We start from the raw sequence: 22,400 nt of genomic DNA, 5'->3' as shown, positions 1-22,400 counted from the left end.
TATAATATTCATTATACATAATAATTTACTATATTATAATATGAATACACTTTATTCATATTAATATAAATATATAAATATGTAATTATGTAATACTATAGATGAAAATATGTATTTCAATATATAAATATATATGTATATATTTATACGAACATTATTTCGATGTTCATTTTATCGTGCATAGACATTTTGATTATGAACGAAACGATTACAGTTAATTATATTTTTTATTTCTTGCTGCACAGTTAGGTGACTCGTTAACTGTGGCGCAAAGGATGTGAAATTAAATACATTCGTCTCGATAAAGATATTACATTACACGTGGATGGTGAACATGAAACGTTTATAAGAGGTTATATGCGAATTATTAAAATGTAAACGATAGAAAAAACAATTATTCGGATGATCCGTGACTACTTTATTAGAAAATGTAAAACATAATAATTCAGGTACAAAGAGAGGAAACAATAAGAAATAGATGATTCGACATTCCGAAAATTATCCATTATCGAAATATTGATGTCGAACTGTTTCTAAGCATCATGGTATCTGCAATAGGCGGTATCTTCTATCAACTCCTGAGGAATCAATTCCTCTGCTGGAGATTGATGCGACATGGTTACAGCGTGATTCTCCACTTCTTTCAATACTCTCAATAAATTTCCACCCACCAATTTCTTAATATCCAAAGCCGACCATCTTCGATCTCTCGTCAGTTCGGCCAATAACAAAGGATAACCAGAAACGTCTGGAAGTTCGACTGGCGGACTGAAAACATACCGCATTCATTTTATTTTTACTTAAAAATAACGTAATTCACAAAGAATCATAACATAAAAAAAGGAAAACATTTTTTTTTTTACTCTATTAAAAATATTCTTATGTTCTAATAAAAAATTTATAAAATTATTATAAAAGATCGCATCTTTAAAAAGTTTAAGAAATAGATTATTAAATTAAATAGATTATTATCCATTCATATTTACCTTGATATTCCATCATAACCAGCTCCAAGACCTACATGATTAACACCAGCTATTCGCCTTATATGATTGATATGAGCTATAAAGAACAACTATATATTTTTTTCTTTTTTTTTTTATTTTTTTATGCAATATATAAAAAACAATTATTTGGCATTGATCAAAATGAAAATTTTATTTTTTAACGATATTTTAATATATACATACCTATTACATCATACATAGAAGCTTTATCTCCACAGCTTAAATGTGCACTGTCAAAGCTTACCATAACCAAACCACCATTCACCGACTAAAACAAAAGATAAGACACGGTCATACCAGCATTCTCGTTCTTGCCTATCTACGAGGTATTGTTTGACATACTAATCAATGTACTTTGGTCATGTGGACCAAGTATTAGTAATTTTAGCAAATAAAAACTTAAATTAATCAAGATATTTTTCTATATTTAGTATTCATAATGAAAAACATAAATTTTAATATAATTTTAATATAATTTTATATATACAAATAATTTAATTTTTAATTTTTAATTAAATAATTAATAATTTAATTTTATAATATATAATTTTATAATATAATAATTTAATTTTTAAATATTCTGATATATAAATTATTTATATTGATTTTAGATAATAAATAATATTATTATTGCAAAAAGATATATATAAAATATGGATAGAAGAAGATTTAGTTGAAATAACGAGGTTATAAATTATTGCATTCAACAACGGCCATTGATTGATTGATACCATATTGGTGATATAATTCATGTGTTAGCTCTCAGGGCTTTATATATTTTATTTTGTACAAAATAATTAAAAATTCCATGTAATGAAAAAATAATTAATTAATTACAATTTAAATTTAATCTAGTTTAAATGTCATTTTAATGATATTTATTTTACAGAGTATTTATTTATCTATAAAGATATATATTACTATATATTAATAATTTTTCTGTAGAGAACGTGACACAGAGGACATGATCTTCATTTTTGTAATTGGAATTATACAATTTTTAATGCAATCGATACAATTTATTCGTTATTTCTTATAAGAAAGTATTAAACTATTTATTAAAAAATTTATTTATTTATTAAAAAATTATTAATCGAAAAAATGGTATAATTTGAAGTTTCTAAAACTTATTGCATAAAAAACAAAGAGAATATGAACAAAAGAATATCGTTTCGCATATTTCTTGTGTTTCATACAATCTATTCTTTCATACCTGATGATTACACGAGCAATATGAATGAATCTTAAATAATATAAATTTTATTATATAATATTTTAAATATTTAAAGGAATTTTAATTTTTCGTAAATTATATGAATTTATATAAAATTTACATACGATACTGAAAGATGATCGAATTCTTTATATCTTTTAAATATCTTAAATTGATCTATTCTAGCAAAAAATTTTTTATAAAATTAATTTTATGACTTCATTATAATCAAATTATCTATATGTATAAAATATGTAAAACAAAGATGAAAAATAAAAAAATTGAGACGTCGAAAAAAAAATAATCTTATTCAACTTTCTTTTCTTACCAAATTACGAAGTATATCATCTGGAACATTGCTAGATGAATTACAGAGAGCTCTGGCAGCGCTATGAGAAAATATTACAGGCGCCTTACTCATTGCCAACGCATCCCTCATGGTCCTTATCGAAACATGAGACAAATCCACGAGCATTCCTAATCGATTCAATTCTTTTACCACTGCTTTACCAAATATCGACAATCCGTCGCTGTGAAAATCCAATCGTGCATCCGAATTCGGATCTTCTACCGAACAAGAATCCGCCCTGCGGATGATAGCAACGATTGGTGGTTTATCTACTGTCATATTTATATATATTTACCTATCTATGTATGTCCATCATTTTTTTTATACTTTTTTTGTTCTTCTATATTCCTACATAATCTTACCATGGAGTATTACATTTATGTGTCAAAGTCATATATCGTGCTCCTAGTCGATGAAAACTTCTTAACACAGCCATAGATGTCCCAATGCTGTGGCCTCCTTCAATTCCTACTAAACTCCCGATCACGCCATCTTTATGCGCTTTCTCGAGTTCCTTACTACTCGTTACCATCCTTATTTTCTTCGAATATCTCGAAGTGAGCCTACGTATCACGTCTATCTGTTCCAGAGTAAGTTGCACTGCATCGAGAAATTGTGCTTCGCACGGTACATACACGGACCAGAATTGCCCACCTACAATACCTTGTCGTAACCGTACCAGATCAGTCTGCCATTGAGATCCCCAACTTACATTTTGCGATAAATTTTCATCGAAAGGAAAATCTTTCAACTTTGTACTTCCTCGATGTTTTCGAAGATTCCATGCAAAATCATTGTGTCTGAAACATTCATGATATTTACAAATTATAGAGTTTGAAATCAATTTTTTTTTTTACAAGATAATTTCGTACCCATCGATCAAAGGTATTTCAGAGAGCATTCGTCGGACAACTTGAAGTCTAGCTTCCAACAAGTGCGAGCTACGTAGTTCCAAAGCTAAAGGTAATCCAACACCGGCGACCAGAGCACATCCAAGGAAAAAGAAACCAATCATCACTATCCATTTCCTCAACACGCTCCGTCCTGCGTATCATAGCATCCACACACCTTCCTTTTACGTCGTTATTTAGTCATCGATGAATGCAGACGTAGAAATAACAATAAAACGATTATAAATTCTTTTTATTCCGCGACAATTTTTCTTCTTTTTCATCGATTTCAATTAGAAGTTGATAAACTTCATAACACATTTCAATATTGATTATTGGAATCGAAAATTGGTAATTAATTCATATGTAAAAAAAATAAATATCGAATTCCAAAGTGAAATCTTCAATCGAGCAAAGTTGTTAATGATGATTAACAATTTTTTTATATCTATCTTTTATCGTTAGAAAAATTATGTTGGCAGTTCCACAGCAATGAACAAACTTACATATATATAAAATGAGAAAAGAATGAAAAAAAGAACAAGAAAGAAAATGATGAACTAATGATAATATTCTTTATAATATATAATATTATTTTAATATATAATATTATAAAGGATATAATCTGTTTTAATTTTTCTAACCTATTTCATTTCATCCGTAAAATCATATTTCTGTTCTAACGATAAATAATTATATGCATAAAAATGATACTTTATATTTTTAAATTATAATTATTTTCACGTATAAAAACTTACCACTTTCTCTTGGTGGATCTTTATTTTTATCAAAAGAAGTTGAAACACCTGAATCCTTTGCATGATGTATTGCATCACCGTTTGGTAATTTTCTCATTAGTTCAGGAGATGGTAATTGCAAACAAGTCTGCAAATATAATAGTTTCAATCAAAGTGAATAATCAAAATATTTGTTAATTTTGTTTAAATATTTTATATAGTATTACGAATTAAGTCTTCTAATAAAATTTAATATTATCATTATTTATTATACATATTATAAAGTCTTGTATACAAGAATATCTTTAAGTAGGAAAATGAGCATTGATAAATACAACAATGCTTATCAAACAAATAATTAGATCAATCAATTTTTTCGAATTACCTCTAATATGTCCACTTCTTTTCTTCTTGGCGGTGGAGAACGATAAACCATACCATCTTTGTTCATACCGTATAGCTCGAACATTTTTATCTTCTTTTCGTAATTATTTGTTCTCTCTACACGCTAAATTCTTAGCACTGTTAATAGCAAAGGAAGAGACTTATTCACTAAAATATTAACGCATGCGCCAGCTCTCATATCGATCCAACTCGAACAAAAAAAAACATTTTGAATTCGGACAAATTTTTATAATTCAAGATATTAAAAAATATCAATAAATCATAAACAATTAATTAATTATATAATTAAACTTATTCAATAAATGCATTTTCAAATTGCTTTAAACTATTATACAATGTATATTATTAACTTATTAGTATTAAGTCTAATCATTTTATTTTTTACATTTCTTTTTTTTTTATTTATTTTTTTTTAATAGTAATTTAATATCTTATATTATTGCAATTTATAAATAGATTATAAAAATTTCGTAAACGATTTATATAGTTATCTAAAAATTCCATTTTTCGCGCGTTTATGAACGCGCAGGAAGTTATAAAGCACGCGTCGCTTCCAGCTGCGCAGGAGGTTGTGCGTAAAAGGCAATTCCGATCGCTATATACCGCCATATTGTTTGCGGCAGTCGCGTACGTAATTGGTTTGTCTCGTACATAATCTCGTCAAGTTTTTCTCTTATCCAGTGAGCCCCATTGGGAAAGTTTGCAAACATTTCGCGAAAAAGCAACATGAAGAAAACTAAGGACGTCTCAGACGAGGATGAATATTCCGCGGATGATCCGGAAGAAGTGGAAGGAGCTTCTGAAGAAGAGTGGACTCCTGAGGCCGGAGCTGAAGTAAGCCCACGCTACTAATACTTTTCTCTTTTTTACTATTTCTTGAATGTATTTTTTCTATTTTTTAATTTATCATAACTTCTTGATTTTCTGTCATATTTTTTATGAATTTTCTTATATGTGAAAATATCTATATATACATCGTTATTCACAAATAAAGTTCTGTCATTCGGCGGCACTTCGATTCTTCATATTTTTCATCAAGTAAGAAAACAAACATAAATGTTTATAGATAAAGGATTCAAGTTATTATCTCTGATATTTACGTTTTTCTCTTAATTTCATATTTTTCGTTATTGTCAGAAATAAATATCATTTCTAATTAATCGTCCTATTTAGTAGATAATGAGAAAACACAAGTCGATTCAGTTATGTAGCAGTGATATATTGTAGCCGTATCAAATACGCAACCGATGTATTTTATCGAATATATGTTACCATCAATAAAATACATTTTCTATATTTCTTAAATCTCAATATAAATAAAAATTTAATTTTTTATTGTAAAAAATTTAATTTTTTATTGTATATATAGAAAATCACTTATTCTTCAAAATTTTATTAAACTATTATAGTCGATAAATTATTACTAAATTATTAATATCGGTCATTAATATGTATTTTTCAAAACATTGCACTTCTGTGATGTTTAATCCTTCTATCAAATTCTATGTTTTGTATTAAAAGTCATATATTGATCAAAATAAAAGTATTATCATTTATATTTTTGGTTCAAACAATTTTTAGTAAAAAATTAATATAAATATATATAATATATATTGTACCTGTATAATATTAATAATCTTATAATAAAAATCATATAATCATAAAAATATAAACATAAAATCATAATCAGATTATCTCGATAATACTAATTTTAATATTTAGAGTGGTGCTAAAAAAAGGCCACAAAGAGAAGTTGCTAAAAAACGGCAACATTCAGAAGAAGAAGAAGATGAAGAAGAAGAAGAAGATGAAGAAGAAGATGATGAAGAAGATGAAGAATCTGATTCAGACACAGGAAAAAAACCTAAAAGAAAAAGACGGTCTAAAAAAGAAGAAGATGAAAAAGAAGATGAAGATGAAGAAGATTCTGATGATAATAGCTATAACGAATCATCAGGAGAAACGCCAAAAGATTTTACTGTGAGTTGTATAATGAGTTTATAACATCCTATACATTTGTTTATTTATATTACAAGAATACAATGTTTCATGTATTTATTATTTTAGTCTGGTGCATTTGTTGTTGCAAAAGCTGATATTGGAAATACAGATGGTGGAAATACGGATCCAACATTATGGAGGATAGATGGAAAAGCATTACTTCAAAAATTTTTACCTTTTAAAGAAGATGGAAAAACGTTATATAAAAGCACATCGACGGTGGGCTTTTAACATATTTTTAACATTAATTTTATTATAAAATCTATATATTATTTTTAATAATTTTATTTTTTATAAATATTTTTTTAATGAATATTATAATGAATATTATATTTTATAGTATTCAGGATGGTCGGTAAATAACAAAGATAAATACTTGGCTGCACAAGTTACTTTCAAAGTGCAAAGTAGAACAGAAACCATTGTTGAACTTCACCTTGATCAACATCAACAGGAAGTTGTAAAGTATGTTTTTTCTTTTTTTTTTTTATATGATGATTTTATTATTATCCTAGAATAAGGTAAAAAAGACATCTATTTTTTTCCTATTTTTCAGAGAAGAAAAAGAAGACTAAATATAGATCATGTTTGATCATATTTGTTTATATACATTTTAAGATATGCTAAGGAAGAATACATCTACATTCACAGGTACATCTCAACATTACACAGACATATTACATAAATACATGGATGCAGTTTACAAAATGATATTCTAGCAGATTCGTGTTTAAAAATAAGATTGAGTGGACCATGGATCTCAGTTCTTTACTAAGGGTAGCTTATGTATAATTAATAATTCTACAAGATACTTATGTGTATTTGAATTAACAATCAAGCTATCCAAATATTTGCAACATTATTTCTTTCCTTAAAAGGTACGACATCCACTCATATTCTATGTTTCATAAATTCAACAAAAGTCTAAGCTTCTTGTTTTGACTGCATGTTACTTTCAAAATACTATTGTATTACTTTTTTTTATCTAGTGATAATTTGATATATAAATTTTCGCGTAGTTTTAATTGTAAAATTCACTCAATCCTCTGTTGCACTTTAAACAGTTCAATGTCCAATTATAAGAACATCTTCAGTAACTAGATTCCGTGTTATGTTTAGTCATTAAAATACAAAATATTAGATATAGAAAATAAATCACAGTGTCAGTTACCGTTGTGGTCTTGTGTTCCTATCGTCGTGTAAATTCACTGAAAAATCATAATATTCTTAATTTTCTATTTAAATCTCGAAGTTTTCATAGCTATAAATATTATGTATAATGGACTTATGTTAGTAGCAACAGTGTGAATAAGAAATTAATTATACTGTCATCAATCATGTTCAATGATATGTCATGTTTAATTTAGCTTTATAGATAAAAATTATGTTTCACGTACATAAAAAAAGAGAGAGAGAGCGAGAGAGAGAGAGTAAAAATTAATCCTGTCAAATATTTATTCAATATTCCTATATTATTTGTACATTTCATATTTTCTACAAAGCTCCTATCCTGTTTGTATAATTTGTATACATCAAATTTATTGGAATGTAGGCACATAATATGGAATAGAACCTTTGTTATGAATTTAACAATTAAAAACATTAAATAATATGTTAGATTAAAAAAAATATGTGTGTGTGTGTATATATATATATATATATATAATATTTATATGTACACACGTATATACATAAATCCTGTTGTAACTTCCATTTTAATTTGTACTTTAAATGTTTTGATTAATAATACGTAAATATAATTTTTATAATTATGTCTAACTTAATTATAAAAGTTTTGTGCTGAAATGTAGTTAATGTTAGCATAGAGCCCCAACAAAACTATGTTTAGTTCATAATAAGAACTAATACAATAATAGAAATATATATAATATTTGAGCATTAAAGGCAATTGATGAACTTATAAAATTATGACTTTATTAATAATAATTATTAATAATCATTCATAATAACTTTTTCCATTATACAAAAAGTTTCAATCAAAAATAGTTTTGTTACTTTAAAATGTATATTTTTAAATTGATAAAAATTTGAATATTTATATGAAAGCATAAAATGCAATTGCAAATATTTATACAAGATAAAGTTAAATATTACAAAATGGTTCTTACTTTCTTTTTTCACAAATATAATATTTAATTCTTATAGTAAGACGTAAATTATTTACAAATTAATTTACATGCATAAAAAAAATATTAACATTTATCAGAAAAAAAAAAATAGCTGAATCTTATTTTTATCTTTATTGTTATTATCATTACTATTAGTGCTGCTGCTACTTCTATAACTATTATTGCCTTTTTTCTTTTTTTATAGCAATATAATGAAATTATGTTATTGATGCGAAAATTAATTGGACTAGAATTTTAAAAAAATTATTTTTGTTACTTTGAAGTATATGCTTACATATACATCTTTAAATTATCGAATAAATGCAATTTCTAAAGTTACTTTATACATATTTACAATTTAATATATACGTGTACATTGAGTACGATTGAACAATGGTAAATTAATTTATATATTATCAACAATGAAATTTAAATGAAAATTTTAACATTAACATGTTTTATAGCAACAAAAATAATAAAATAATAGCAATAATTTTTCAAGTATACTAAAATATTTCATAATAAATCAACAATATATTATTTGTAAATATATGAGATAATGCTATTTCATCCATATTTACTAAAAAATAAAAATTTTTAATTATAACAAAATATTTACATTTTTATTTAAAATTAAAAACAAATATAATTATATAAGTAAAAATGCATTCTTACTGCATTGCAATTTTTGAGCTTATTATGAGCTTTTGTGATAATTTTTTGTGAAATTCTGTGAATTACACTCTTCTTAAGTGTAAAATGTTTTAAACATACATTCAAAAATATTATTAATATGCGAAATAATTTTGAAAATATATTGTCAAAATTTATTTCGAATATCATATGGAGCAATATATTTTTATCTGTATTCAAGTATAGTTAAAAACCAGGTTCTAATCGTACAGATAATACGCTACTTAGCATTTCTCGAATTTCTGCCATTTCTCTTCTACTTTTTGTTACCATATTTTCTAAGTTTTTATTTTCTTGCATAATTTTTTCCATTTTTTTCCAATACTTTTTAGTACCAGAATGACAACAACAAGTTGTATTTTCATCTTTATTTACGCATATTTGTTCTATGGACTGAGATTCTTCAATACAATATTCGCTATTATTACCTTGTTTTTCTTTACTTGAATTAGTTGATTTTATACAATTATGTGTTTCTTCACAAAATGTTTGTGAATATTTAATTATATCATAATTTTTGGTTCCACTTTTTAATTCTATCTTTTTATCATCATTCTGAATTAATTTCATAGAAATGTTTTTTTGCTTGTCATCATCATTCAAGTTACATTCTTTGCATTGTGCTGTATCAGATTCACAGATATTTAAATCACAATAGTTTATATCATCTATATCATTTATTCTAGTCTGTCGCTTCAAAGTTTTTCTTCTTCGAGTTAATATACTATCATCATTCTGCTTAGAAGTTTGCATAAAACCGTCGCTATGTCTTCGTTTATTTATTTCCGATAAAATCTTTCCATCTTTCATGTTACAAAATCCATCACTAGCTCTTCGAATATCAAATATATTATGTGAAATTGTGTTTAAAGAAATATCGTCTTTGCAATTAATATTTTTATCTAAATTTTGTTCATTTATATTTTCTTTTAATGTTTTCGTTTTCAATAAATTAAAGTCGGTGTTATTAAATTCTTTATCATCATTAAAATATAAACTTTTTGGTAATATTTTTTCTATTTTCTGAAGAGTCGTTTGTTTAAATACTTTAATATCGTTATTTATTAAATCACTAGATTTCGCTTCTAAATTCTCCATAACGTTAGTGTCACTGTCTAGAGTATCTTCAAATGATCTTTTTGGATTAGAAGAATCAATTTCAATTAAATCACCATCATGCCCAAATGCAAATGATTTTTGTCCTATAAATATATGTTCAGTATTCATTAGTATATTTTTCAATAATATAATATGTAATATATACATATGTAGTTAAAAAAACAATTAATAAAAGAAACAAATGAAACCAATTTTACCTATAATCATACGTTTGTTACGCATGTCTGGACTTTTGGAACGTGGTTGTTCCAAAAATTGTCTACTGTCAGGGGACAGTACAGAAAGTGTACCACCACAATGCAATGGGCTATATTGCTCGTACGAATTGTACATTGCATATGGATCATGTTCGTGACTTTCGTGTTCTCGTAAACGTTGCATAATTTTCTGTACGATTTCTGATGGTGCTACGTATGGTGAACCTTTTAGATAAAAAGAAAAATAATTTCACATTCCTTAGCAATTAAATATTATTATTATATACTAACAATAAATAAATATAGTATAACATTAAAATTGTCTGTAAACAAGAAGCGATAACAATTTATAAAAATATATATAATATGCAACTTAGAAAAACTATGCAATTTTATTTTTATGACTAAAGATACTACAAAAAACAATTAATGATTAATTTATTTTATTTAATTTTAATGTCTTGTAATCTAAATAAATAATTATAATTACCTATGATACAAAACAAATAATTTATTTCAGGCATTAAATACTTTCACATGGGCAAAATAACTATTTCATGCATTTTCTATTTATTTGTTATTTATCATTATAAAACAAACATTTAAAAATCTATAAGCATAGATATTTAAGCACATCAAGAAAACAATTAAAACAAAATTGAAATATAAATCTTTCAAATAAAAATTATTTTAGAATCATGAAAAATTCAGAAAAAACCTAATTGTCACAAGACTTACAAAATTAATTGGTCCAGAATGTCTGCGATGTGGACAAAGTTTAGACACAGATAATGTGTCATCGCTTCCTATAACATTACTATTTGTGTAACATAAATTTATTTTTTTAACTTATAATAATTTATCTATAAAATTTATTTGATGTATTTTAATTTTAATTGTTCCACATTAAGTATAATAACTTTTAAATTGTAATTTATATATATTTCTATTTTATAATTCTATCATATTTTTGCCTATATACATTAATTTTTTGCATGTATCTTACCTGTCAAACCTCTATATCCTAAAGATACTGAATCAAAAGATTCACTAGTTTCTTGTTGCTGCTTCATGAAATCATTAATAGCTATGCCTTTTAACTTTGATGGCTGTAAAAATCTTTTTGGTATGCGAGAAAAGGAACCATTTTCTTGTGGACTATTTGAACAACCACCAAATCCAAGACCAAGTAAAATTGCTTCTGGATCTGCTTTTCTTAATTCTAATAAGCTTTCCACACTACTACAGTGACTGCTGTCAGATTGTAAACTTGGATCTCGAACCAATTTATGAGGCAATGAACTATATAAAACATAAAGATATAAATAATAATGAAACTAATGATTATTGTATATTTCTTATTTGTGTTTTAATACCTAGGTAATCTTGTTGTATTAATTGATGTATTAGGAACATTGATAGGTGCAGACTTAGTCATGGTTAATTGTTTTGTTCCTGTAGGATATGGAATATCCTTAGGTTCACTTGGTATCAATGAAACATTAGATTTTTTATTTGATTCTCGTTGGTTTTCATTTTTTATTGAAAAATTAGATTTTATAGGTGATGGTATTGAATCTAACCATTGTTGTACAGGACCAGTTTGACGTCTCATTTCCCAAATTCCACGTAACCAATCTGTTACTTTTATAATTGTTTCTTTTCTTGTATTTTCTTGTAAAGAAAGAAAATATAAGTTATGATATTATTAAAAAATTTATAAATTATAATATTATTTAAAATAAATTGATTCGCTATAATTTATAAATTAATATACTATCGTAAAATGTATATCGTATATAAATTTGTTATATATTTATAAAAAAATTCGTAATATCCATATGTTACGTAATAAATATTTAAAAAAATTTAAAACAATTAATAATAATTTAAATATTTAGATACGATATATATACGCAAAAACGTTATAAAATAAGAAACAATATATTTATCTCAATAAAATGTACCTGAATCCATGTCTTTTAAGCGGCATGAACGATATAAACATTATTAATATCAGTAAAGCTAAAAATATTCAATTACACAAATACGCATTAACCAGTCAATGTTTTTATATATCATTGCGAAATAATAATTTTAATAATGTGAACTGATAAAATATAAAATATAAAAACTAATATGTAAAATAATATAAATTATCACTTACCTTTAATTTAAGAATAATATAAGTATGAACAAAACATTCTCTTCTGATTAAATCGTCTTTAAACACATGTTTAAAGAATCCCTATTCACTGAACAATTTGTGTTCCGCGGAGCGATTGAGAACAGAACAGCCACTTGTTACCCACTCTAACAGTATATCAGTGCCGTCTAATGCAGTGGTACTTTTACAAATCTTAACATATATGAATTATTATATTTTAATGCTTCTATTAAGATTTTCTTTTATATTATTATTAAATAACAATTATATATAAATTTAATTCACATAAATAATATTGTAATATTTGATTGCAATTTTACATAAATATATTGATAAAATAGATAAAGCATCTTATAAAAAATTATGTTTTGAAAAATAATTAATGCTCATAATTAGAAAGATTTATACAATATAACATTATTGTGTTATAATAGATATATACATTGTAATAAATATATATTATTTGAATATAAATTCATTTATACGAATACACGTGGTTTATAACATACAGTTATTATTACGTTTATATACATATTGAGTTAAGTAACCTTCAAATTGAAAGGAATAGTTCATGCTCATATATATTTTTACGAAACAATTTGAAGTTTATGTTATCTCATAAATGTCATCTCACGGAAAGAAAAACAGAAAACGAATACTAACAAGACGACCACGACATGTTGTTGGAAAAGAAGAAAAATATCGTCAAGAAAGAGATAAATCCGATAAAGAAGATGAAGTATCAGGTTAGAAAGGAGTATTTAATTGTATAAATATTTTTAAAAAATCTGAAACAGATTCGATTATTTTAATTTTTAGAACAAGAAGAAAATGTGTGGTCCCCCTCTTTTCCCGTTGCTATGTGGGATCTCGAACATTGCGATCCTAAAAAATGTTCCGGTAAAAAATTAGTTAGACATGGCTTAGTAAAAATATTAAGGTTAGGAGCTCGATTTTCAGGATTAGTTCTTACACCTATTGGTCAAAAGGTATGGTATATTTTGATGCAATAGAAAATAAATTAATTTTCAATATAATAAATTGAAATTTCATATCGTAGTGTGTGAGTCCAACAGATCGTGATATTATAAAAGATTATGGTTGTGCAGTCGTCGATTGTAGTTGGGCACGTTTGGACGATACTCCATTTAGTAGAATGAGAACTTCCAATCCGCGTCTTTTACCATTTCTAGTTGCTGCAAATCCAATAAATTATGGAAAACCTTGTCAATTAAGTTGTGTAGAAGCCATAGCTGCTACTTTAATTATAACAGGTTTTCCTGAAGAAGCAAAATTTTATCTCGGAAAATTTTCTTGGGGTCACTCATTTTTAGAATTGAACGACGAATTGTTAAAAACATATTCACTTTGTACAAATGCAGAAGAGATTATATCTGCGCAAGAAAAATTTCTCGTTGATGCAAGAGAAGAAAAATTAAATAGACATGGTAATTATTATATTATTTTTTAAACTATTAATTTAATATTTCTTTATATTAATTAATATAATTTGATAAATCATGATTATCATTATCAAATTATCATTATAAATTATTGCCAAGGTTTAAATTTATATTTATTTAATAGCTATTTCAGATTTTCCACCAGCTATTTCAGATTCAGAAACGGAAGAAGAAAAAGAAGAATCGGTATCCATAAATATTATTTCTGAAATAGATGAACAAATAAAAAATATAAATATAACATAAAAATGATTTGAATGTATTTGTATATATTTTCTTTATAATCAAAACATATTCGTTGATATATTTTGTATAATTTTATTAATAATTAAAACACAAAATTGATTTTTAATTTATAAAATATAATTTAAATAAAAAAAAATCGTATTGTAAATAAAATTGAAATGCATAAATATATAATATCTTTTGAATTGAACATCCGAATATCGTATTTTTTGAATCAAATTTAATCGCGCATGCGTGAGATATAAATATTAAAATGGCGGAATATATATGGAAAGTATTGAGAGTCCACAAGTTCGTCAGTTGCACAGCTGATATGAGAGTGACGTCAGTAAAACAAAGCCATGCGCGGTCGATCGCAGCCGCGAAGTAAACCGAACAGACCGAGGTGTATTACGAGCAAACATTGAGCGTCCGTGATACAGTGAAGTGTGTTCCGTAATATTTTTTAGCATTAGTCGAAGAATCGTTCGCAGTTTGCATACACAAGTAGAACAACGGTTTCGGTGTGATTATCTTACAGACGATGCCGTTCATATCAAAGGATTGGCGCAGTCCTGGTGAAGAATGGGTGAAAACTGTCGAAGGTTGGGAAAAGAAAAAAATCCTCGAGTGCGCCAACAATAAAACACTTTCTCTCTTGCTTCGGTAAGCAGTGCCATTACTGACTTGTTCTTTTCTCTCTTTTTACATTCCCAATGGTATTCTTTGTTTTTAAATGACAGTATATACAAATAACTAATCATTTTCGTATATTTTGTCTCACAGCTGTTACATTGATCAAGTGACAGTTACTGATTTGTTTACTATTGCAAATTTTATTATTGTACATGTCATATATCATTAGATTAAAATTAAATCTAATATTAGATTAATATAAATAAAATAAAGAATAGCAATCATTTTTAAGAAATTTCTATATTGTATCGAATAATTATTGTATATGCTTTATAATTACTAAAACTCAACAGATTTTTAAATGTTCTTCTATATATATCATGGTTAATTATTTAATATTAAATGAATATAAAAAAATATAAAAATAAATCTTTTAACTCCTTAGAAAAATCTTTAAATTGTTTTTTTCATTTTATATTTGTACAAATATAATATTAAAAATATCCTTTTCTGTGATCTCTTATGTATTTTTATTTTATTTTAAAACAATAAGTTTTTTTTGTAAGAAAAAAGAAAAAAAATTAAATATATATATAATTTCGAATATATTCTTTTGTTATTTTGATTCTTTACCGCAAGAAATCATTGAATTTTTTCTTAAGAATACATACTTGCGTATACACTACATATATGTAGATATATGCATTGCTTATTCACTATACCATGTACGCAAAAATATATATGTGAATATATATGCACGAATATGTCTATGTATGCATTGCGTGCGCATTTAATATATGTATATGCGTGCATTCTCTTTATATTTCTCTTTCAACTTGATACACATAATGAGTTTGGATGCATTTTCACATTCGTTCATAAGTTAAGTTCTAACATTATGAGACCGTGAAAAATAATACTGAAGTATAGTAAAGAGTGAAAAAGTATAGTAAAAAGAGACAAAGGGGAAAGAGAAGGAATTATAGTGTGCATAGTCACGCTTTCGCGCGCTTCGCAAAAGAAACAATCCCCTTCTTATATCGTTTGCATTAGTCATAAGACAACATTTATGACTAATGACAGTATATAAGATTTTGACTTTTTACCACAAAATATATTATTAAGTATGTTATCAATAAAAATTTACTCTATTAAAATTTTTCTAGCTTCTCTAATCATATTTGTGTTGTATATTATTTTTGAACAAAGAAATTATCAAATGATAAAAGGAATATATTAGGTCAACCGAACTATACTTGTGTTGAAGTAGGTCATGACCTACCTAACATGACCTGAACCAATTTTGCAAATCTTTCACATCATCATATATTGCAACAATATGTTGCTCCTTAGTGAATATCATTATATTTATGAATATATTGTCGATTATCAACTTAAAATATATTTGTAAGTCGAAAGATAACAAAAAAAAAAAAATTTGCATAACTTAATGTTAAATTATTCGATTTTCTATAATTTGAATTTTTTAATAACATCGTATATGTATAATTACATAGCAACAAACTTATTGAAGTGTAAACGATTAATATAAAATAATTACTAAAAGAATTTATAACTTCTTACGTAGATATCGCGTGCATATATGTATATGCACATACCATAAACACAATAGTATACATAAACATTCATCCAGAGATGTTATTTGATTGTAAATTGTTCTGTCAATCAACAGTAGAGTTAATGTTGCAATGATATTTTTAATATTGTCGATATTCGATAATAATCAAAATATTTCTTTTTTATCAAATTAATTTTGTAATTTTATTATATCTCTGGATAAATTATTCATTCGACAGTTCAGATCTCGTACAATAGCAACAGCATAGTACCGATCGCATGCGCGTCTAGCTACTACGCGATTCGTTTCACGCAAATACAATATTACCGATAGTTATATAATGTTACGGATTATTGGCGCGGGGTTTCTCCCCCCGTGTCATATAAGCATATTACTACAAGGTCTCTCTCGATGGTTATATGTCGTTGCAATTCGACGATTTAAGCATTTTACCGAATTTATTTGTTTCTATATATACATATATATAATGTATTATTATATAGTTGGTTAAAAAAATATTTAATCAAACTTAAAGAAAAACGATTTTTTTTCTTGCGAATTCCAGCATTATTTTTATTGTCAACTAATAATTCGGATGAAACTGTTTCTTTATTGAAATCGGAACATATTTGTAGCGATTTTCATTTCGCTATAGTCATGTATATTTAATTAATGCAAAAAAAAAAAAAAATCTGAATTAGATGAGATGAAGAAAATTAAGAAAGTAAATTCAGATAAACAGATTTCAAATTGAGATTTCACTCAAGATTGCTGGAATAAAATTGAAATTCTTTTTCTAGAATTAAACAAGTGTAAGTATGTATTATTAATTTATGCATTCTTGTTTTAACTGGTGGTTGGTATTGGTATGAATTTATAAAAATATAATATATTCAAGTGGCAAATAATATTTATTTCTTTAAGCTCTAAATTATGTTATTGTCATTTTTTTATTTTAAGTTTTATTCTAAATAAAAATAACTTGAAAACTATTCAATATACTATTTAAATAATTTTGTTTTTTTTTTTAATAAGTAATTAAGAAAAAAACATAAAATTCAAATAATTATATTTTATTTGTTTGATTATTATTTAACTTTTGTGAAAATTAATTGTAAAAATGGATTTAAAAATGCAATAATATGAATTTTAGTTTAAAAATTAAAAAAATAAAAACAATTATCATGTATAATAAAATTATTCTTTGAAAATATCGTGTCTTTGATGAGCACTAATTTTTTAATATCTCAAAAGATTTAAAAAAAATAGTGCTAAATTCTAGAATTCTAAATGATATTAAAAAATGATATTGCAAAGTATTAATTATATAAAGACTGGCTATGCATTATATACTTGAATGGATCATATAAATTTATTCATTTTTCCATATTTCATTGATGTGATGATATACATGAATAATAATAATATGCTACAATAATATATTTATATGCTACAAATAAATAAATATATTCGGTTTTCAAAAATCTCATTTTTAAATAATTTTACAATATAGAGAATAAAGAAATAATATTATTATTTTCTTTTCTTTTGCAGCGGCGATAAAGATGCGCTTGACAAAAAAGAGAAGGATAAAAAGAAAGGTAAATACTTAAAATATTTGTGAAAGTAATCGAAATGATTTGTCATCGATTTGTATTTTTTCAATATTTTCTTTCTCTTTTAATATATGTCATTTATGATTAAAAGTTTCTAAAAAATCATTTTCTAAAAACATCGATTTAAAAATTTTGAAAGTGAAAAATATACAAATCATTATTTACATTTCTCTAAGGCTAACTTTTTTTTCTAAAGCATTTTCATATAATTTTAGAAAACGCCGTCCAACCGCATTGCCGCATCACGCTGAAATGCACCCGCGAGGTGAGTGACTTGTTCCATCCGTGCTTATATTTAACCTTAGTCTCGTGAAAGAGGAAAGAAATGGGATTGGTTCGTTAAAAAAGAAAGTTAAAAGAAAAAAAAAGGAAAAAAAAGAGAAAAGGAAAGAGAACAAGGAAAAAAGAGAGAAAGGACAAAGAGAAAGAACGAATAAAAATTGAAATTGAAATGAGAGAATAAGAAGAAGCAAAATCGAAAAAAAAAAAAAAGGGAAAGTAAGAGAGGAAGAAAGAAAAATATTATTATCGATTGGTTTTTTTCTTCTGTTTGATTGCAAATATACATATAATTGTTAAGGTTGAATGGCGGGCGCGGGCTATATCTGATGCATGCATATTCAGAAATGGAGAAAAGAGAAACGATCGCGACGCGTATCTCTTTAAATTCGTAGATCGCTGGTTTCAACGGTTTAAGCGATGCTCTGAAACGGCTGGACTTTTTATCCGCGGTACATGATTGCCGGCGATTCAATTACATTGTGCGACTATTGGATCTTTTGGTCAGTCACAGAATGGGTGGTCTTAGCGGATGTGCTCAACGAGTCCTCTTTAATATGTTGGAAGAAGTTGCTTTGGAAGGTAATGAGATTTTAAATATTAAACGAATTACTTTCTCATATATTTTTTTGACACGTGTTCTTATATAACGATATGCTTGACAGTATCGTTATCACAGCAACAAACTGGAAAACTTCGTCGTTTGATCGAAAGAGTACGAGCTTTCAGCGCTAGTTGTTGTTGGGGTGGCAGACCCTTAGGCTCTGTAGTATTATGGGAGAAACATAAAGCTGCTTTAGAGAGAATATTACAAATTGCTTCGTCCATCACTATAACACAGGTATAAAAAAGCGTATAATAAAATGAAATGAGTTATTGCATGATCCTTCTTATTTTTTTGATTTTAGCCGGATGAGAAACAACAACCGCAATGGTCAGATTTACCCGCAGAATGCCGTCGAGAAGTTCTCCTTCGATTAAGTGATCCACGAGATATTGAAGCATCTTCAGAGGCTTGCGAACATCTAGCTATTCTTGCGCAAGAACAAAGAATCTGGCGGGAACTTGCTCAGTACCATTTCACGCCCCAGCAAATAGCTTCTACAAGACAACATAATCCAGGAAAAGACTGGAAAACTATATTTACTATCGCACGAAGGTAGATTATACATAGATTATACGTAATTTTTTTAAATGAACATTCATTTTTCTCATCTTATCTTATTTATATGTTTATATTAATGTTGTCTGTTGCTAATAATCGACAAAATAAATCGACATAAATATCTTACAGATCATTTGGTTTGCGAGAAGAATATGCAGAGATAATTCAATTATGCCGCAATTGCCGTTGCTTATTTTGGCGATCACTCGGGCATCCCTGTATCGCTGACCAAGATCCAGCCTTTCAAGAAAAATTGGCAGACGTTGATAGAGCGTCTCTTCATGTTCCGATTCCTCCGCAGACTTTCCTCAAATTTTTTTCTCTATGAAACAAACAAATAGACAGACAGAGAAGAGGGGATTTATGCTTTTACTTTTCTAGCCTTTCTTGACAAAGGAAATACTATTTAGAAAAGTATGCACATAAACCATAAAAATCTTCGATATCCTGCATTTCCTCTGCCTTGTCTCGTCATCGATAAATGCATCGAAAAACATACATTCATTTTCGCTTAAATATCTCCTCTCCCGTTCAAATATTACTTTCGAATGCTTAAATTTCTAATAATTTTTTATTTAAATATCAACTTATTTAGTTCTTTCAAAAATATTAGCAGAAGAAAAAAAATTAAAATATCGTAACTGTTTTGTTTTTTTTTTTTTTTAATATCTTATATCATATATACAATGAATGTTATGATGTTCTTCTCATTTCATAATTTTCTCGATATTCAATGAAATCAATAAATTATATTAATATAGTCCAAGTTATCCTTTTCAAAATATTAGGAATTTTTTTCATTTGATTAATAATATTCTTTGTTTTACAATGATTAACATGAATGATTATTAGAGTTTAAAACATAATTATTCACGATGATATTGTTTATTTATTGAAAATATATTTATGATATATGCATGAATGGAATTTAGTTTAGAATAGCTTTGTTTATTATTGAGATTGCATTGTTGTTCCTGGCAGTTTTCTTGATATTATTATTTTATTCGTGTAGATAATACCAATTTTATGTACATTCTAAATTGCATTTACGTTTTTTATAGATTTTCTTATTTTTTATTATCATTGTCATAAACATAATTATAAACACAACAATCAGAACATGCATTATCAGCTCATCTTATAAATAATTTCGTTTTTTTATTTTAATTATTAGTGTATAATATTAACATTTACACTTATTATTAATTCATTATTAATTTTTCTATTATATTAATTTTTTTCAGTCAATTTTATATCAAAATTTCTAAAACCAATATTAATATTTATTATATTTATTTTTATTAATTATATATTTTTAATTACATGTATATTATGTTATCTGTTTTTGAGTATAGAGTATACAATATTAAAAATGATTTATGATTGTTAATATCTGATCTTCTGATTTTTTTGCTTTTTTTAAAAATATCAATTTAATGAAATCAATTAATTAAAATATATTTTAATTAATTGATTTCTTTCTATATATATATATAAATTAAAATATATTCTATAAAATAACAAAGCAATATTACTTATGGGATGAGCTAATATAAGAGATCTTATTTTTAAAACAAAATAAATAAATAAAACAAAATAGATATATTTAAGATATATATTGCAAACTTATATTAAATTATATATATATATATATTTTTTCTTTTTTTCTAAAGAAAAGAGGAGAGCAACAAAAAAATGATATGTTCACATAAAGAATATAATTATTTTCATTAGTAAGCATTTATTATATATTTAACTATAACATTAAATTTTTAAATGTTTCATGAATACATAAATATTATAATTGATTAAGTGATGATTAATTTGGAATACTGAAAATTATACTGCCAAAATCGATACTATTGCATTTATCTATATCGATGCCTTTTTTTTTGTATTCTCTATTTAAATACTATATACACATGATAGATTTCTTTTGATATATTACTTCCCTTATGTAATCCAATCGTATTGTAAATTAAAATATGTATGCATCGTACTATATATCTTTCCGAAATTGTAAAACAATGTATATATAATATACATTGTATTCTACAGTGAATATTCGGAAAATGAAAATGCAAATATGAACTGTATTTTTCAGTTTAATATTTTAAAATAGTTGATATAATCTTTGGAATTTATTTTATCGTTTTCTGTATTTTTTTATACTGACGCAACATTTCCTTTTACACATTGTAAAGCAATGTTGTGCCAGATGCTTCAAAATAAAAAATTTATTTGTGTATATACATATATGCCTCATTTATTTTATGTGTAGATATATATACTGATTATACAATGTATATTTTAATATGATATATATTTTTATTAAATTTATCAAAATTTATTATAAATTATATATTAATTATATATTATATATATTATAAATAACATTATTAAGTTATTATACGAAAACAATATCAATTATTATTCATATACATTTAATTTTTCAACTTCGTTATATTACATTTTACTTTATAATTTTATTTTATAATGTTATTTTATAATGTTATTTTTCTTTCTTATA

At 25.5% G+C, this 22,400-nt stretch overlaps 4 protein-coding genes across 10 annotated transcripts; 2 read left to right on the top strand and 2 right to left on the bottom strand.

The window, feature by feature from the left end:
- Positions 1–245: 245 nt before the first annotated feature.
- On the bottom strand, positions 246–4,763 carry LOC409231 (dipeptidase 1). 4 transcript variants are annotated; one of them, XM_623765.6, is made up of 8 exons: positions 4,582–4,762; positions 4,218–4,344; positions 3,442–3,613; positions 2,932–3,369; positions 2,549–2,807; positions 1,191–1,275; positions 987–1,062; positions 246–768 (listed from the first exon to the last, which is right to left on the bottom strand). In XM_623765.6, the coding sequence occupies exons 1-8, from the start codon at positions 4,663–4,665 to the stop codon at positions 534–536; spliced, it is 1,476 nt and encodes a 491-aa protein (XP_623768.1). In that variant the 5' UTR covers positions 4,666–4,762; the 3' UTR covers positions 246–533. The 4 variants fall into 4 exon arrangements, with proteins under 4 accessions (XP_623768.1, XP_006567527.1, XP_006567528.1 ...); XM_016913947.2 differs by having other exon boundaries at positions 398–768; positions 987–1,075; positions 4,582–4,763; XM_006567464.3 differs by lacking the exon at positions 4,582–4,762 and having other exon boundaries at positions 3,442–3,641; positions 4,218–4,346.
- Positions 4,764–5,186: 423 nt separating this feature from the next.
- Positions 5,187–15,210, top strand: LOC409232. The gene is made up of 14 exons (XM_016913861.2): positions 5,187–5,435; positions 6,324–6,581; positions 6,669–6,821; positions 6,943–7,067; positions 7,159–7,175; positions 10,501–10,643; positions 10,719–10,890; positions 11,771–11,929; positions 12,121–12,228; positions 13,528–13,653; positions 13,727–13,896; positions 13,968–14,355; positions 14,495–15,042; positions 15,137–15,210. Exons 1-13 carry the CDS (start codon positions 5,328–5,330, stop codon positions 14,614–14,616), a joined length of 2,049 nt encoding a protein of 682 aa, XP_016769350.2. The 5' UTR covers positions 5,187–5,327; the 3' UTR covers positions 14,617–15,042; positions 15,137–15,210.
- On the bottom strand, positions 7,578–13,151 carry LOC725634. Of its 3 annotated transcripts, none has more exons than XM_016913948.2 (6): positions 12,908–13,151; positions 12,708–12,765; positions 12,117–12,414; positions 11,747–12,042; positions 10,741–10,965; positions 7,578–10,626 (listed from the first exon to the last, which is right to left on the bottom strand). In XM_016913948.2, the coding sequence occupies exons 2-6, from the start codon at positions 12,715–12,717 to the stop codon at positions 9,611–9,613; spliced, it is 1,845 nt and encodes a 614-aa protein (XP_016769437.1). In that variant the 5' UTR covers positions 12,718–12,765; positions 12,908–13,151; the 3' UTR covers positions 7,578–9,610. The 3 variants fall into 3 exon arrangements, with proteins under 3 accessions (XP_016769437.1, XP_006567531.1, XP_001121463.2); XM_006567468.3 differs by having other exon boundaries at positions 12,708–12,719; XM_001121463.5 differs by lacking the exon at positions 12,708–12,765 and having other exon boundaries at positions 12,908–13,150.
- LOC552793 (F-box only protein 32) lies at positions 14,914–20,368 on the top strand. 2 transcript variants are annotated; one of them, XM_026442939.1, is made up of 8 exons: positions 14,914–15,042; positions 15,137–15,261; positions 18,365–18,411; positions 18,642–18,691; positions 19,101–19,287; positions 19,371–19,546; positions 19,614–19,864; positions 20,000–20,368. In XM_026442939.1, the coding sequence occupies exons 2-8, from the start codon at positions 15,140–15,142 to the stop codon at positions 20,196–20,198; spliced, it is 1,032 nt and encodes a 343-aa protein (XP_026298724.1). In that variant the 5' UTR covers positions 14,914–15,042; positions 15,137–15,139; the 3' UTR covers positions 20,199–20,368. The 2 variants fall into 2 exon arrangements, with proteins under 2 accessions (XP_026298724.1, XP_625171.3); XM_625168.6 differs by having other exon boundaries at positions 15,036–15,261.
- The last annotated feature ends 2,032 nt before the right edge of the window (positions 20,369–22,400 follow it).

Source organism: Apis mellifera, linkage group LG9 (assembly GCF_003254395.2).
Source record: "Apis mellifera strain DH4 linkage group LG9, Amel_HAv3.1, whole genome shotgun sequence".
Taxonomy (NCBI): domain Eukaryota; kingdom Metazoa; phylum Arthropoda; class Insecta; order Hymenoptera; family Apidae; genus Apis; species Apis mellifera.
Note: the sequence above shows the minus strand (reverse complement) of the source record. Positions and strands in the feature narration are given on the sequence as shown.